Here is a 17,690-nt window from a genome sequence, read left to right as displayed (position 1 = left end):
ACGTGCAGGGTTTTACTTGCGCCGCACATGTTGCAATCGTATATCATCGGGACGGATGCGATATGGATCTGTCTGTCGTCTCGGAGCAAGAAGAATGTATGCTTCAAACATAGACAACCACGAAAAGCGTGGCAAGCTGGCGGAACTGGATTCTAGAGCACCTTGTTCGATCCATAGACTTCGCATTGCAGCATTACACCTAACATAGCTAGCACACCTAGCATTGGTAATGAGTGACCTAATAGACGAGTTTACAACATTATATTGTATTTTTGCTTCCAGGAAGTATTCCTTTGTGTGTAGTTATTTTTATGTGTAATCAGAGTGGCCTAATAGACGAGTTTACCGGCATCGAGATTCAGTAGCCTAACTGAATCAATTGTCCAAGTCCGATAATCTGCTCTCACGATCAAATGAGTACATGTATCTTTAAACCAGCGAGGTCAATTTTATTATTGAGTGGTGCAAAAAAATAGTAGGACATCCAAAACAACAATTTTTCGAAATCATTTGTTTCACATTGCAGTACGATCCACAAGTCATGTCACATCAGTTCCTATGTTTTCCTGATTTCTTTTCCTTTTTCTATGTTTTTCTTATTATTATATGTTTTGTTTTAATGTGTTTCAAAGTGGGCCTTGAAGTCCTCTTAAAAACTATCAAGAAAACAGTAGGAAGCGAGTTCGATGAATCAACATACGTGTCAAAATTAGGGGAGCTGCTTTACACCGACCAGGTCGGTGGGTGCAACACACCGCACAGCCCCCACGTTAGTGGGCCGCGGCCCATCGCATCAGGTGAGCTTTTTTTTATCTTTTTTCTTCCTTGTTTTCTGTATTTTTCTTTTCTGTTTATATTTTCATTTTTTAAATATAAAACTTTAAAATATTTTTTAAGAAAAATTATTTCACAAAAATTTGAACAGTTTTCTGAAAATGAACAGTTTTAAATTTGAACATTTTGTAACTGAACAATTTCAAATTTGAACCGTTTAAAATTTTGAACAGTTTTTAAATCTGAACAATTTTAAAATTTGAACATTTCCTGATTTTTTTAATATGAACAATTTTTTAGCTCAAACAATTTTCTAAAATTGAATTTTTTTACTATGAACAAATTTCAAATTTGAACGATTTTTAGATTTGAACATTTTTTGAACTATTTTCAGATTTGAACAATTTTCAAATTTGAACAAATTTTAGATTGAACTTTCTAAGTTTGAACAAAAAAAATAAACAGAAAAGAAAAAAAGAAAAAAAGAGACAGAAAAGAAAATAAAAAGGAAAAGGAAAAGAAAAGAAAAAAACGAAAAAGAAACAGAAAACGAAAACGAAAAAACGTGAAACGGGTCGACCAGGCCGGCCCATACCGCGCGCGGGGGGGTGTGCGGCGCGCGGTAACGACCGACCTGGTCGGTGTATAGGAATTGCCAAAATTAGGAACGGAGAAAACCCTTGGGGGCCTTTCTTGTTTTCTCCGTGAATTTCAAACAACTCATCTTTTTTTTGAGGTACGCAAATTAGTCCATATAAAATAAAATTTGTGTGCCCTTTATTTGAACCTGCATTTGACAAAGGGAAGCCAATGGTGTCTTGGTCCTGTTCATCAATAGACGAAATGTCGTCCAGCTCTTTGAATTGTGGCCTCTGGACTCTGGTACATTGACATGGTTTTTAGTCTGTTTTTTCCGTACAAAAGAAACACAAAAGAGACACCACATTTCTCCCAACATTTTGTGTGTGCAGGAGATACGTTGTATTGTCAATGTTTTTTTTCCATATTATTATCTTTACATACATCCATAAAAGAGAATCCATATTGTTTTGAAGACCTGAACTTTTAAGGACCAATAGTGTAGGGCTCATCTTAAAATGTTTATAAGAGTTGTTGACCAAGGTTGGCAATTTTACCCATGGGTACGGGTACCCGCGGGTATCCTGCCCGTATGGGGAGGGTATGGGCACGTTTTTGTACCCATGGGTGGTACCCATACCCTGCCCGTCAAGTTGTGGGTAGGGCATGGGTATGACTCCATACCCGCGGGTATACCCATACCCTGCCCGTAATACCTGACATGTGGACCCAAGATCGGTAACCAAACAATTAAGAAGGGCACAGTAGCCAAGCAGCCAAATGCAGACCCCGACGCCCAAATTAATTCCTAGTTGCCTCGTCTCCCGAATCGGCCCAATCCCATCGTTCTCGTCAATCGCCGCTGCTCACCGGCGCTCGTCTTAATCGCCATCGATATCCTCATGGCCTCACTCCCTCCGCGTCCCTCACCAGCTCCCCAATCCCCATCGCTCCGCCACGGGACACCATGGAGCTGGCGAGAACCTAGCCGGAATCAATTTGATCTCCGCTCGGCGCTCCCCAAATTTCCTTCACGCAGGCAATCGCAGGCTGTGGCCTAGCCGGAATCAATCAATCTGATCTCCGCCCAGCCCTCCCCAAGTTTCCTTCAAACTAGCAATCGCGGCAGGCTGTGGTGCGGTCAATACTGGATTAGCACGGCAAATCGACGGCAAATCGGCAACAGCGATCAAGCCCAATGGCTCCAACTCTCCGCTCCAGTACTAGCAATCCTGGCCGGTAAGTCATGTGACTCCCTGTAATTTAGCGATTTGTTTTTCAGTCAGGCCATCTAGAGAATCTTTGAATCACGTAGTCAACTACAACTTCTCCTCCAACGCTTGTAAATGAGCGAAATAATTTTTCAGTCGGGCCATGTATTAGAAGCTTTGAATCATCTAAAATATCGTTGTCTAGACTCTACAGGAAAACGTAAAATAGTCTGATGTGTACTAGTCTTAATATATTGTAGATTCTCCAACGCTGTAGGTTGAATCCTTTACCAGATCAATAAGTATTAGCTATCCTTGCACCATATAATATTAACTTTGCCCAAAATTGTGTTATGCTATTTTCGGATAGGACTGTCATATTTTTTTTGCAATTCAGGAACTTATTTGTTAATTGCTCTGTATGAATTATGATGCATAGATCATTGGCTTCTCAAGATGGAGCAGAAGGTTCAGCTGTGGCTGGTTCAGGGAATGGAAACTCCGTCGATCCTTCAGTGTCTCAACATGCTACTCCAATATCGCAAGCTGCTACTCCAATATCTCAAGCTGCTACTCCGACATCTGAAGCTGCTACTCCGACATCTCAGGTTACATCTGGTAGAGCTGGTTCTAAGAGGAAGCTAACATCGCATTTGGATTCTTGTCCTGCTAGGCATGCGCCTATGGGCCCAAAGCAACAAAAATTAAGGTTGACAAAAGGTGAAGGTGGCAAAGTGAATGTAGAAAATATCATTTTTGACCAAGAGAAGGCTAGGAAAGATCTTGCATTGATGATATGTGAACATGAGTACCCTTTATCTATTGTAGATCATAGTGGGTTTCGCAGATTTTGTTCTTCTTTGCAGCCATTGTTTAAGATGGTGTGCAGAAATACTATTAGGAATGATATTGTGGCTATGCATTCTGCTTCAAAGGGAGAAGATGGTGAATTTCTTTGCAACTTTCAAACACCGAGTGGCTATCACTACAGATTTGTGGACATCAGGCTATCAAAAGAGAGGTTACATGGCTGTGACTGCACACTATATAGATGATTCTTGGAACCTCAAGAGCTTTCTTATGAGGTAAAATCTGAACATAGCACACTGATAACTATTAACAAGTACCAATCCATGTTTATATTGTACTAATGGTTTGTTTATGTTTTATTTTGTTAAATAGGTTTGCTTATGTGCCATGTCCACATTCAGCTGAAGTTATATGTGAAGCCTTGTATGAATGTCTCGTTGAGTGGCACCTTGAGAGGAAGATCTCCACCATCACTTTGGACAACTGCACATCAAATGACAAGGCTATGGATATATTACCAGATAAGTTGGACACAAGCTCTCTCATGATGAATGGTCAACTAATGCATATGCGTTGTGCCGCTCACATATTAAACTTAATTGTGAAAGATGGAATGAGTGTCTTAGAGCATGGTATTGAAAGGGTCCGTGATAGTGTTGCATTTTGGTCAGCCACACCTAAAAGGCATGAGAAGTTCGAAAAGATGGCAAAAACTTTGAACATAGAGTATAACAAAAGGATAACTCTTGATTGTAAGACTAGATGGAATTCAACTTATACCATGATTAGCATTGCAAGTACAGTACATAGAGATATTTGAAAAATTAAAGGCACGTGAAAAGAAATTTAAGTGTTGCCCAACCAAAGATGATTGGAAGTTTGCAAAAGAAATATGTGATAGGTTGAAGCTCTTTTTTGATATAACTGAGTTATTCTCGGGCACCAAGTATGTCACGGCAAATCTTTTTTTCCTAAAGTGATTACCATTCGCTTAGCCATAAGGAAATGGGGTAACAGTGACAATGAGCTTATACAAAAAATGTCCGAGGAAATGAAGGATAAGTTTGAGAAGTACTGGAAAGATATCCATGGTCTTATGTCCGTTGCAACAGTTCTTGATCCAAGGTATAAACTCAATATTCTTAATGCTCTTTATGGTCCCCTCTATGGACGAGAGCATGCAACCACAGAAATAGAGAAGGTGAGGAAATTACTGATTGGATTAGTGAAGCAATATAAAGATGAAGTTGAAGGTGAGGATACATGGGATGCTTATGTTGCTGAGCCAGTTGGAGAAGAAGATGAAGCCATGAAACTGTATGATCTGTATATGTCTAGTCGTCCCACTGTACCTTCTTCATCAATCCATACGGAATTGGACTTGTATTTGGAAGAAGCTTGTCTTCCTAGAACACAAGAACTGGATATCATCACTTGGTGGAAGGTTAGCGGCTCGAGGTTTCCTACTTTGCAAAAACTTGCTCGTGATATATTGCCTATTCCCATAACATTCGTGGCTTCCGAATGTGCATTTAGTACTAGCGGAAGAGTACTAAGTGCGCATCGTAGTAGACTTACTCCGAATGTGGCTGAAGCTCTCATGTGCATGCAAGCTTGGTCTCGTGCTGATATGTTAGGTAATATGGTTTTGCAATTGCATTTGTTTCTCTACTTTGCAGATAACTTGCCATTTACTAATGTTGGTTATTTCATCAGGTGGATGGGATTCTACTCTCTTTGCTACATTTCAGAGTGTTCTTGAGGATGATGAAGAAGATATGGTAAATTACTAAAATGCGTTGATATAAAATTAGATGTGCATAGTTTACTAATGTTTTTTTATCATTTGTTGCGTCTGTAGGATGAGTCTACTTCAATCATCACTCAAGAGTGAAGATGCGGCACTACTTCTATCTCTGTTGGGTTGGCGGTTGACGGCTGGTGTTTGTGCTCTCTAGATGTTGTCCAGCAAGCTGCTGCTTGTGCTGGTCTAGTAGCTGGTGTAGATGGCCCAAAGAACCAACATCACTTGTCGTTGTGTTGTCCGCTAGCTATTTCCGTTGGCTGATGCTGGTGCTAGATGTTGGCTTTTCGTCTGAGACTATGAAATTTACCTTTCGTTGTTATTTGTTACTTGTCTGGCTATTATGCCCTGAACTATGTTAAGTCGTGGTGTCAACCATTGTCAAATTATCATGTCACTTTTGATTTACTACTATGAGATTAAGGCTTATATGAGATCGTCATTTCCAAATCTGATATGTGGCATGAGCTAACTATTATTGATTTAGGATATTGATTTTTGTTTGTCAAATCTCTAGTAAAGTTATGGGAAAATTATGTTTTTGAATATACCCACCGGGTACCCAATGGGTACGGGTACCCGCCGGGTATGGGTGTGGGTAAAATTTCATACCCGCGGGTACGGGTATGGGTAGAATTTTCTACCCGTGGACTATATGGGTATGGGTATGGTATTGCTCTACCCTGCCCATACCCTGCCCATTGCCATCCTTGTTGTTGACAGTTCAATATAGACGACAGTTTCATAATTAGCTGTTCAAGACCAAGCAAAACAGCTTCGGATTTAAAAGTATTTTGTTCTTTAATTAACAAAGGGTCACCAGGAAAAATGCAGGTCAAGGAAAGATGCATGATGCATGAATCTGGCATTCGGGAGGTGTTTGAAGTTATCTACGACGAGCTATGGACCAGTTTTTGAACTTTTTCTGAAATTTTCCACCTTCTCCCGGCGTCCCCACTCCCCACTATCCCAATCCACTCCCCTGACTTGTCTCTCGCTCTCAACCAAACCACCAGCCCAGAAGCAGCAATGGCGGACCCCGTCGAGCTCGTGCGACGCCTCTGCATCCGGTTCCCTCCGCCGACGCAGCCCCCGCAGCGCTCCAGACCGCCGCGATGCGTCGTCAGGACTCGCCTCGGCCGCCTCCCGGGCTCTCTCCTGTCGCTCCGGTGCCGCGCGCTCGACGCCAGCAAGCCGGCGGCGGTCCAGGGGGAGCAGTGCGAGGAGGACGACGACGAGGAACCCTACTTCTCAGTGACATCGTCGAGACTGTCGGAGGTCGACTACCTCGGGGAGAGCACCAAGGGGGATTTGAACGTACGGAGGAGGCACCTCGACGCGCTCGGTGAGCTCCGACCTCTGATACTCCTTCTGTCATGTTAGTCCATGATTGTCTATGATATTATTGGGGTGGCATCAGATGATCGCTCGGGATGTTTTAGACAAAACCATCAGCCATATAATTGATTCTTTTTTCGATGAACTATGCTGTAAAAATATCAGAATTATGCTAGAAAATGACTATAATTACTCGGAAATCTTCTTGAATTTTAGGTGGGAATGGAAAGTCAACGCTGCATGGTCCTATAGAGGAGATAGCTTGGAAAGAAGCCAGAGAAGCTGAAACGTTGCTCAGTGACTTGGGAATTGCAGTAATATTCTACCCCCATTATATGTAGCATGATTTTCACCTTCCTGGTGTTTGGTATGCTTCTTCTATTTCTGTCCTGCTCCCTAACATTTATTCTGTACAACTCTTAAAGATCTGTCTGCTTTCTGACTTTCAGCATGAGCATCACCCTCAGTTTGTACTATCAAAAGCCTGATGACAGAACTTTCATGATTTTTCTCATTGTTGTGGTAGCACTAATATTAACCAATAAAGTAATAGGAGTATCAAGAAAGAATGACACGGAAGTAATAATACAGGAAGTATTTTCATTTATATGCTATTCAATTGGAGTGTCCACAGTGGCAAAAAGGTTGTTTTTCGGAAGATCCTTAACTAAGCCCAGATGTTTCTTGAGTAATTAAATACATACCTAATTTCAATTCACTTAAATAAATTCCTATTTCACCTCAAGTGTCTTATTTGAAAGTTGTTTGAAAGTGCCCAATATTCAGTGGAACGTTACTGCAGCAGGTACATCATAAGGGAAAAACCAAAATATTCCAAGAAATGATGAATAGATGATTGCATATAATATGTTAAAATCTGAAGTTGCACGGTCAATGCTAAAGTATAAATTCTGCAACGCAAACATAATATTTATCTGCAATTATTGTCTGACTGCTAAAGTTTGATTGTTGAACTCCCATGGCTGTTTTTTTTTCTTTTTTCAATCATATGTATCGAGCATCATGATGATGGAGAACTAGTCAGCCTTCCAATGACACAGGAGTGCTGTCTATTTTGCTAAATGCAGGATCCTTTAACAGTAAGGAACTCTCCTCGTGGAATTTTCTGCACCAGGACGCTGAATCTCCGATCTATCAGTGTCATTGGCTATGACATGGATTATACCTTGATTCACTACAATGTGATGGTAACTTCAACACCTATTTTCTTGATTTTTCTACTCAATGTTCTGAAGCTGAGGAATGCATATGTAGAAAGTACGGGACACATTTGTTGAACTGATACTACATGCAATCCTGAAACATATTTTTAGGAGTGCCACCATGTTCTTTATGATTTTCATTGTGCTTATTATGTTAGAGCGCATAAGGTAATGACATCTTAGGAAATTTGTGTAGGCCTGGGAAGGACGTGCATATGACTATGGGATGGCCAACCTGAAGGGCATGGGTTTCCCTGTTGATGACCTTGAATTTGATCCTGACCTGGTAATGTACCTGTGTCTACTTCATCCATAATACCTCAAAAGACATACATTAATCTTAGAGTTATAACTGACTACTTTTCCACAGGTTATTAGAGGTCTTATTATGGATAAAGTAAAAGGAAACTTGGTAAAAGCTGACCGTTTTGGCTACATAAAGAGGGTCATGCATGGTACCCGGATGCTGCCCACTCGTGCTGTGAGGTAGACATACATGAGACTTTTTGTCAAATTTTTCACTCCAGGGAGAATTATAACTCTTATTAATGTATGTGAATAGTGAAATATATGGACGGGAATTGGTGGACCTGCGGAAAGAAAATACATGGGAGTTCCTTAATACCCTCTTCTCTGTTTCAGAAGCTGTTATGTTCATGCAGGTTACTTACCCTTTCCGATAATTTTTTTTTTGTGTCATTTCACTTGATATGGTTGACATTTGATTTCTCTCTGAAATAAACACAGTTTTTTTTAGAAACAGAGTATTTGTCAATATTACTACAAAACTTGGTAAGAATTGCAATGGTGGTTTAAAATCAGGAAGAAATAGTATGCTAAGTTCTAGCCTGTTAAAGCTCTTCTTGCTAGTTATTTTCACTTTGACATATGTTACGTTATAGGCTCAATGGGGCGTACATTGATTTGATGTACAGATTAATTAGAAGAAATGATACCATGTGACTGTGGATCCAACTACCAAGCTACCGTCAGTCTTTCGGTAGTAGTGTTGTTTGTAGCAGTAATGAATGGGACATTGGGACTACAAGGTATTTGGCTTGCAGTGGGGATTTGGTTAAGCATTTCCTAAAAAAGCTTATGTAGCTAGGTTACCCCGTGTTCACCAATTGAACAGTATGTGTTCCTACTTCATATACATTAATATGATTAGTCCTACTTTGACTAATTCAGGAATACTGAGAGTAGCAAATAAATAAACAAAAAACAAGGTTACAACCTTGAAACTATCATACTAAACCCTTTCTCAAGTTAAAATTAAACCATATTTATATGGACATCGACATTCGTATTTTTTTCAGATGGTTGACAGGTTGGACCAAGGATTGGTGCCTGCTGAACTTGGGCCACTGGATTACAAAGGACTCTACGATGTAAGAGCACTACTGCTTCTTTTACATGACTACCTTCGTTGTGTCATGACATTTAGATCCTTTTGGTTTCAGGCTGTTTCCAAAGCACTTTTTCGAGCACATGTAGAAGGTCAACTCAAGGTAGTTTTTGGTCATTTATATATTACTTATGTGATACTTGTCTTAAAATTTCTTTAGCTGGTCGAAATGTAGAGCGAAATAATGGCTGAGCCAGAGCGATTTGTGGAGCCTGATCCAGAACTGCCTCTAGCTCTTCTAGATCAAAAAGAGGTTAATAACTGTCATCTTAAGAGCTTATGATCCATTTGAAATAGTCATTATACCTCTGTACTGAATGACTGATTTACCCTTTTCAACTCATTAGGCTGGAAAAAGGCTGCTTCTAATTACTAACTCAGATTACCACTATACGAACAAAATGATGAATCATGCATTCAATCGCTTTCTTCCTAATGATATGGGATGGAGAGATCTATTTGAAATGGTGAGTATTTATGTCCTAATTAATGGTGACTATACTTGTCAGTACTTCCTTGTTATCATACTTCAGATTTCATGAAGTTCAATCTATTCTTTGTTACTGTAGGTTATAGTCTCCGCGAGGAAGCCAGAGTTTTTCCAAATTTCGCATCCATTATACGAGGTTGTAACTAACGACGGATTATTGCGTCCCTGTTTTAAAGCAAATTCAGGTGAAAATCTTGACATTATTAATGATGTTATCTAACTCTTAAAAAATCTCTACTACTTGTTCTGTTGTTTTTGTACTGTATGAACATCCTGGAATTTCAGGCTGCTAATTGATATGGTAATTTGATTGTAATTCCTGTTTTTATTTATTTATGAAAACATTAAATATTGAATGGAAATTACATAATTATTTGAATACATATTTCAGATTGACCAAGTGGAATAAAAATAAATAAATTTATATGAATAGAAAAATATTATGCATACTATTTACCAAAAGGGTATCCTTGGCTATTTTAAGCTTATATTTCTAGATCACGAAACCTTGATGTCTTGTTTCTATCATGTGCATGCGCCTTTTTTTGATGTATTGGTTTGATCGGAAGATTTTATTTTTTCTGTGGCTGACTTATTACTCCTCTCTTAATTGGGTATTTAGGTGGCTTGTACTCTGGTGGTAGTGCTCAGATGGTTGAGAAGTCCCTAGATATTCATGGAGATGAGATATTATATGTGGGGGACCATATTTTCACAGATGTAAGCCAATCAAAAGTTCATTTACGATGGAGGACAGCATTAATATGCCGAGAATTGGAAGATGAGGTTAGGTTGCTTACTTTCGTCACCATTTTATATAAAACCAAGTTCTGTATACGCATCATTTAGCATTAGTATATCACATTCCAGGTATAGGAATATGAGGTAAAAAAAAACCTTCTGTGGAAAGTTTACCAACTCTGTCACTGGGAACTTTGCTGTAGAATTCTTTTACCATAATTTTGCTTGATTGAATAAATTGCACTAGATTCAGTACAACATGTGATGCCAAATGATGATAACTTATCTTTAAGGCATTAACCATGTTTGATATTTTGTATCTCTTGATCTCTACACCTCTGAAACAAGACCCAGAAGAGGTCACATTTAGTTCTAATGTATATGTTATGTTGCTGATAAAGGTACTCCTACTATTTTTCTGTAGTGACTGATTTTTTTTATTTTGTTCTCTTGTATTTGCAGTTTAACGCACTGATCCAGAGCCATACTCAGAAAGAAAAGCTTGTCACACTTATAGAACAAAAGGAAATTGTGGGAGACCTTTTTAACCAACTGCGCCTCGCTCTACAGAGACGCACAAATTCACGTCCTGCACAGGTATTAAGAGTGAAGCCATAATGCCTTTGCAAGATTTAACATATTGAATTTTTTTTCGCTTCAGAAGCTTGAGATTGTACCCATTAACAACAAAATTTCAGTAACGCACTTGTGTAGCACAGAAACATCTACAACTTAAGCCAAAAGCAAAGATAGTCTCATGATTTTGTTTTGGTTTGCAGGCTGTGACTTTTTTTGTTGCAAGTTCTTAAGATGCTTGTGCTAATGTATCAGTTTTACTCATTTCCAGACGCTTGCTGCAACTTGTATGAATGATCAGGAGCTTACAGAAAGTATGCAAAAGTTGCTTATTGTTATGCAGAGATTAGACGAAAAGATTGCGCCATTGCTTGAATCGGATGGAGAACTTTTCAATAAAAGGTATAATGAGCACTACTGCAAAGTTTCTATGAGAATATTTTGATGTGAGAAGTAAATCAAATGTGATTGTCCTACGTGTTCCTTGCAAAAGGAATACCTGCTAATTTGCAAAAAAAAAAATACCCGTTAAGTTTGGTTGCTGTAGAATCTCAGAGCATAACTTTATTTTGCTTCGTATTTATAATATCCATGATTCCATTCGCTCTGGAACCAATATCCTATCTCGTTCATGTATTTTTTTTTTATGCTAAAGTTCACTTATCTCCTGGTGCATTGCATGCACATAGAAAGATAAACTAAGCAAATGTTATTTCCACTTTAAGATGGGGTTGGCTGTCGCGTGCTGGCCTATCGGACAAGAGTCATCTAACCAGGCAAATTGAGAAGTGAGTGGTTATGTTTTCATAGTGATGCATATTTTACAGACCCTGAGCTTGTTTGTGATACAACTATTTTTTTCCTTTGTTGTAGATATGCTGATATATACACATCAAGGGTTTCAAATTTCCTACACTATACTCCATTCATGTATTTCCGATCACAAGAACAGGTATATGCACAGCTCCATACAATCTGGTGTCCTCTTACCTCTGTCAATTTTGCATGATTCTCATGTTTATTGGTTAGATTTTAGAGCACCAATTCTTTAATACTATTAGTGAAGACACATTACAGCAGTAAATAGGATGTGTGTAGTCACTCCTGCAAATTCCTTAGACTATGTGAACGGAATGGTAGACATGGTTTTAGAAAAAGAACGGTTCTAGTGAAGTGACCTTCGTTGTCACCTTGGCATCGAAAGCATTTTGTTCTTAGTCTGCTGGTTATGCCATGAGGAGTAGGCAGAGGTGGAATGTTTCTCATGTCTCTTGTCTCGTGAATCCACCACCGCAGCAGAATTCATTTAAAAATATAGTTCACTGAATGTCTGAATCGGCATACCTGTTTTCCTCAAAAGATCTGCATACCTGGAAAGCGCAACAATAGCTGATACTAGTTCTATAAAAAAACAGTAAAAGTACATAGACATGAACACATTATTTGTGTATGCTAACTGTTTGGCCTCTACTTTTTTTTGCCCATTGTTTTGAAAACAAAACTAGGATATATGAGCATTGCTTGCACTGATGAATTACTGTGTCGCATCTTCAATTGTTTGTTGTTTTCACTGTAATTTTGCTAATCCTTTAAATGTATGCTAGACGCTTGCACATGACGTTCATTCCTATTCGCGCGGTCAATAACATTGGTGTCAACGGCATGGTCGATGTTCAATTCACATGCGATAGATTAGGTGATGGGGAAAAGAAGAGGTAAAGGAATGCAGTGAAGCTGGTTGTGACTGTGGCCGTGGTTGCTGGCTGCAACAGCATCTGGATACCATTGCAAAGACTGCTGACTCAGGAAATCTTGCGATGTGTAAGTAATTTATAGTCGTCTGGGCATATGTAAGTAATTCATTAGTGTAAATTGTTAACACGATTAGAAACTTAGAATAAGCAACGTGGTTGATTTTTTTTTTTGGTTTATTGAGGAATAATAACGACTAGTGTGACTTGCAGTGCATGATATAAAATGTGACAAGATGGAAGTGGAGATCCGGTGGGTCATTATGTAATCTTGTCCAAATATATGTATAATGAAAAGGTTGCGTCTCTGTGACCATAGATGAAATGTCACTTCTTCTTGGGGAAACTGTGAGCTTTATTACGAATTAATTATTCATATTGCGGAGACATGTGATTTTGGTAAACAGTCGCCCGGGCATGGTCACTGTGACCCCCTTTTGTGAGGGGGCACCTCTTCTCCCGAAGTTACAGGGCTATTTCGGCGAGTTCCTTAGAGAGAGTTATCTCGCGCCTGTAGGTATTCTCTACCTACCCACCTGTGTCGGTTCCGGGTACATGTAGCCTTTTGTTCAAGGCCATTCGAGCTTTTCCAGGGAGTATGGCATCGGTTACATACTTCAGTGCTGGTATGAGCCTTGTGGAGAAGCAATCGCTTAAATTGAAATTCAACTAGTTCAAGAATCATGTGACGTTTCCTCTCTTCTCCTACAAATGCTTAACTAGATCATTATGCAATTGAGTATGAACTAGTGCATCTCCAATTTCCTGATGCATGGCGAGGAAAACAGAAAACTCGCTAGGTACCTTAGTCAAGTTGGGCAAGAGGTCCTTCATGATTAAATGGATGGTCATCATTCACTGGTTCATCTTGCACACTATCGATGATCATGTTGTGCATAATCATACAATAATTCATCGCCTTCCACATAGTTGACTCCGACCAGGTAAGAGCAGGGTATCAAACAATGGAAAAAGAATGCTGGTGGAGCACAACAAAAGCCCGCTTAACATCCTTCCGACATGCTTCTTGGCATGTCACAAAATAAGCTCTCTTCTCTGTATCAGGGTTGGGGATTGTCTTCACAAATGTTGCATACGGTGGATAGATACCATTGGCTAAGGAGTACCCCTTGTTGTGTGAGTGGCCATTGATCTCATAGTTGACGGCTGGAATGTATCTCACCTAGTCTTGCAAACACCGGAGAGGGCTGCAACACGCTGGTGTCGTTGTGAGTTTCCTGCCATGCCAAAGAAAGTTTCCCAAATCAAGAGGTCATAATCTGCCACAACTTCACTGCAGTCGCCGGTATGACCCTTGTACAACTCTTGCCAAGAAAATGGGCAATTCTTTCATCCCAGTGCATGTAGTTGATGCTCCCGGGCATCCCAAAAAATCCCCTCGCTGCATTTTGTGCTAGGATCCGATATATATCTTCTGCATTTTGTGATCTCAAATAGTCTGGCCAAACACTACCACAACTGCTCTACAGAACATGGTGACACTCTCGAAGCATGCAGACTCTAACATGCGCAGATAGTCATCTTGTGCATCTGGAGGAGCTCCATACGCTAGACACTGCGGAGTCCGCACCCATGCACTTCTATACCAATGAGAAGCCCCACAACCCGATGCAATATTTCTTGCGCATGAAGTAATTGTCATACTGCATGATGTCGAACACAATCCGCATGAACAACTCTTTGTTCATCCTATATCGCCACCCAAAATCCTTGGTGATATGTCTTGCGTTGTCGGCGAAGTAGTCGGAGTCAAGCAACATTGCGCAGACAAGCCGATGCCGGTCCTTGTTGTTCACCTTCCCAACCTTCAATCCACCGCGTCGAGGGCCATCGACTATCTGCTGTCGAAGGCGGAGGAGATTGGTCAAGATTAACTGTTGTTTCTTATCGGCGGTAGTAGCAACCTCCTCTTGCATCAACATCTACATCATCCTCTTGCAACAACTTGTCCTCCGCATTGTGCCAACGATTCGTGGTTCTCGACGAGGGGCGTTGCAGAAGGGACTACCGACGGTGTATGGTAGCGCTGACAGGACAAGCGACATCGTCGGTAGACGTAGCATCAACGTCTGCTCTACAGCTGTTCCCAGTCGGACTATGACGTGAGATGGTCGGACTTGGCGGTAACATGGCGGCAGTGGGGATGCTGGGTGGGCGGTTGGGAGGTGAGCACGGGGATGCGATTGCGTCGGTGGACATGGTGAACCACCAGGGTGGGATGCGGATCAGGAAGGGAAGGGAGTGTGAAATGGACGCGTGCGGATACCAGAAATATCCCGCGGACGAAATCCTACGCGAAGTGGAGGGATGACGTTCTCAACCCAACCCTTGTGTGTAGGCCGCAGGTCTTCGGGGATGCTGTTGGGGCCAGCAGTAAGGCCATCTCCAATAGGACGACCCAAATCAGCACGCTGGGCCATCCGTCCGCGTCCGTTTGGGTGGGCGCGCGAACAAAGGCCCGCGTCCGCCCGACCGTTTGAGTCGCGCGTTGCGCCCAACACTGCGGCCACCCATTTTGCCAACGCGGCCCAGATATGGTCTATTTCTTTGGGAAATAGGCCATTTGGCCACAAAAATTTATAAATAACATCTAAAAATATGTAGAATGATATCAATAAAATGTAGCATGAGCACGAAATGAAATGCGATATAGTTTGAACAAGGAAACAAAAATTACAAATTAAGATTAACTCAATTTGTGCGGTCTAGAATCTGCTTCTGCCTCTTCTCGAACCAAGCTCTCTTCACCTCGTTCATGGCGGTCAAGTCGGCGGTCATGATCATGTGGTCATCGGCTTGGGGTTTTAGCTCAACTTCTTTCTCCTTCAGCTCCACCTCTTTGGCCCTTGACGATGCAATGAGCTCCAATTCTTTCTCTTTGAGCTCCACTTCCCTAGCCCTCGTCTTGGCATTGGCCTCATCAATGTCAAGCTTCCTCTTTGGAACATCGTAGTAGTTCTTCATGGCCTCTTCCTTCTCCCGACGCTTCCTCTCTTCCCTCTTGTCCGTGGACACCTCTTTTCCAGCATACAAGTCCTTCAAGTTGCCGACCAAATGCATGGCCGAAGCATCACGCTTCATGTCGGCATTGGTTGCCTTGTGGCCTCTTGGATGGCTTGCACGAGAAGTGGAGCTTGCGCAAGGCTGGCCACCATCAACGTCAATGGCGGTGGCATCTTTGGCCTTACTGCCAATCAAGCTTGCCATGTACACCTCGTACCCCTCGTCGAACTTGGGGGTGCCCCGGAGATCCTTCCAACAATGAGGGAAGGCAAAGGTCCTGCCTTCATTCACCGTTTTGAAGTAATCCAAAGCATGCCACACCTAGATCAAATGAGACATACAATCACAAATGTATGTGCAAACAACCAAAGAACAAGTTGAGGTAGAGAATCATACCATGAGCAGGAGGGAAGGCTCTGTCTTGTTGTAACTTCAAATCTTAACCTCAACAGGTCATCTAGAACTCCAGTAGCTGGAACCACAACTCGTGTTCGACAAAGTGTTCTATATTCAAATCTTCTTAGGCGATCCGGAGGCAGCCGAGGACGAGAATTATCAAAATAATTACTACCATAAGTCCCCTGGGTTATTTCAGGTATTGTATGTCTGCCTATTCCACCAGAAGTTCAAATCATATTTGTTTCGGCTATTATTTGCACTGGTCTTCTCACAGAGGAAATAGTATGTCCTAAATATCTGACCATGAATATTGGCCGACAAACATGTTCCGATCAGGGTTGATGAGCATGCTAGTGAGGTCAGCAGCAGTGATAGTGAGAGCTCTACACTAGAACCCCCTCCCGCACTCCCAAACCCTAGAAGCCTTGCGCCGCCGCCACCGGGCAAAGACCGGGGGGCGTGGCGGCGGCGGCCAGGAGCTTCCCTCGACGCTGCGGCGGCGGCCCTCCTGCCCCCCGTGTGGATGGCTGGGCGGCGGAGGCCAGCCGTGGATGGAGGGGCGACTGTGGCTAGAGCTGATATGTGTTGCGGCCTCCCCACCTCCTGTCGATCGGTGGCACGCCGGTGGTGGCTGGTGGTGGGATGGACTGCGCCATCCCCTCCACCCCTCGCCGGTGCGGGGTGATGATCTTGGGCTTCTCCCGCGGTACGAGGTCGCCCGGGGCAGCATCCTTGGGTTTGATGGTGGAGGCGGCCGTCTTCTTCGCCGGAGGAGGTCGGTTGGTTGCTGGGGTGGCGGATCACGAGATCCCTCTACCCCGGCGATGGAGATCTAGCCAACGACGAGCTAGCAGCGAAGGGGCCACCGGTGAACACCGCACCTTGACTTCGTTCTTGGCGGATGATGGCGGCTGAAAGGACACGGATGTCGCCTAGAGGGGGGGTGAATAGGCGATTTAAAAACTTTTACGAGATGGGCTTAACAAATGCGGAATAAAACTAGCGTTTACTTTGTCAAGCCCAAAGCCTATATACTATTGTTCACCTATGTGCACCAACAATTTATTCTAAGCAATGGTTCACCTATGTGCACCAACAACTTATGCTAAGCAATACAAGCAAGAATGTGATAGCAAGATATATATAACTTCAAGCACGATGGCTATCACAAGGTAAAGTGCATAAGTAAAGAGCTCGGGTATAGAGATAACCGAGGCACGCGGGAGACGATGATTTATCCCGGAGTTCACACTCTTGCGAGTGCTAATCTCCGGTGGAGAGGTGCGGTTGCTTAGTGCTCCCGAACACCACAAGAGGCTCACCTTGAGGTGTGGTTGCTCGATGCACACCAACGCCACAAAGGCCTCACCTCAAGATGCGGTACTCACACCACACACCGAACGCCACGAAGGCGCCTCACCTAAATCTCCGGTGACCCTCGCCACAAAGGCCTAGGTCACGGTTCCACTAAGGGATTTCCTTCGAGGCGGAAACCGGGCCTTACACAAAGCTTGGGGCACACATCCACAACTCAATTGGAGGCTCCCAAGAAATCGCCACAA

At 42.1% G+C, this 17,690-nt stretch overlaps 1 protein-coding gene across 1 annotated transcript; it reads left to right on the top strand.

The window, feature by feature from the left end:
• Nucleotides 1-6,192: 6,192 nt before the first annotated feature.
• LOC124660231 (5'-nucleotidase domain-containing protein 4-like) lies at nt 6,193-13,030 on the top strand. The gene is made up of 17 exons (XM_047198024.1): nt 6,193-6,523; nt 6,733-6,830; nt 7,605-7,724; nt 7,936-8,025; nt 8,110-8,225; nt 8,302-8,401; nt 9,059-9,130; nt 9,203-9,250; nt 9,323-9,400; nt 9,495-9,614; nt 9,717-9,822; nt 10,260-10,423; nt 10,841-10,975; nt 11,226-11,356; nt 11,680-11,742; nt 11,828-11,906; nt 12,559-13,030. Exons 1-17 carry the CDS (start codon nt 6,208-6,210, stop codon nt 12,598-12,600), a joined length of 1,878 nt encoding a protein of 625 aa, XP_047053980.1. The 5' UTR covers nt 6,193-6,207; the 3' UTR covers nt 12,601-13,030.
• The last annotated feature ends 4,660 nt before the right edge of the window (nt 13,031-17,690 follow it).

Source organism: Lolium rigidum, chromosome 6, assembly GCF_022539505.1.
Source record: "Lolium rigidum isolate FL_2022 chromosome 6, APGP_CSIRO_Lrig_0.1, whole genome shotgun sequence".
In the NCBI taxonomy this organism is placed as follows: domain Eukaryota; kingdom Viridiplantae; phylum Streptophyta; class Magnoliopsida; order Poales; family Poaceae; genus Lolium; species Lolium rigidum.
This window is presented reverse-complemented; position numbering and strand designations above follow the sequence as displayed.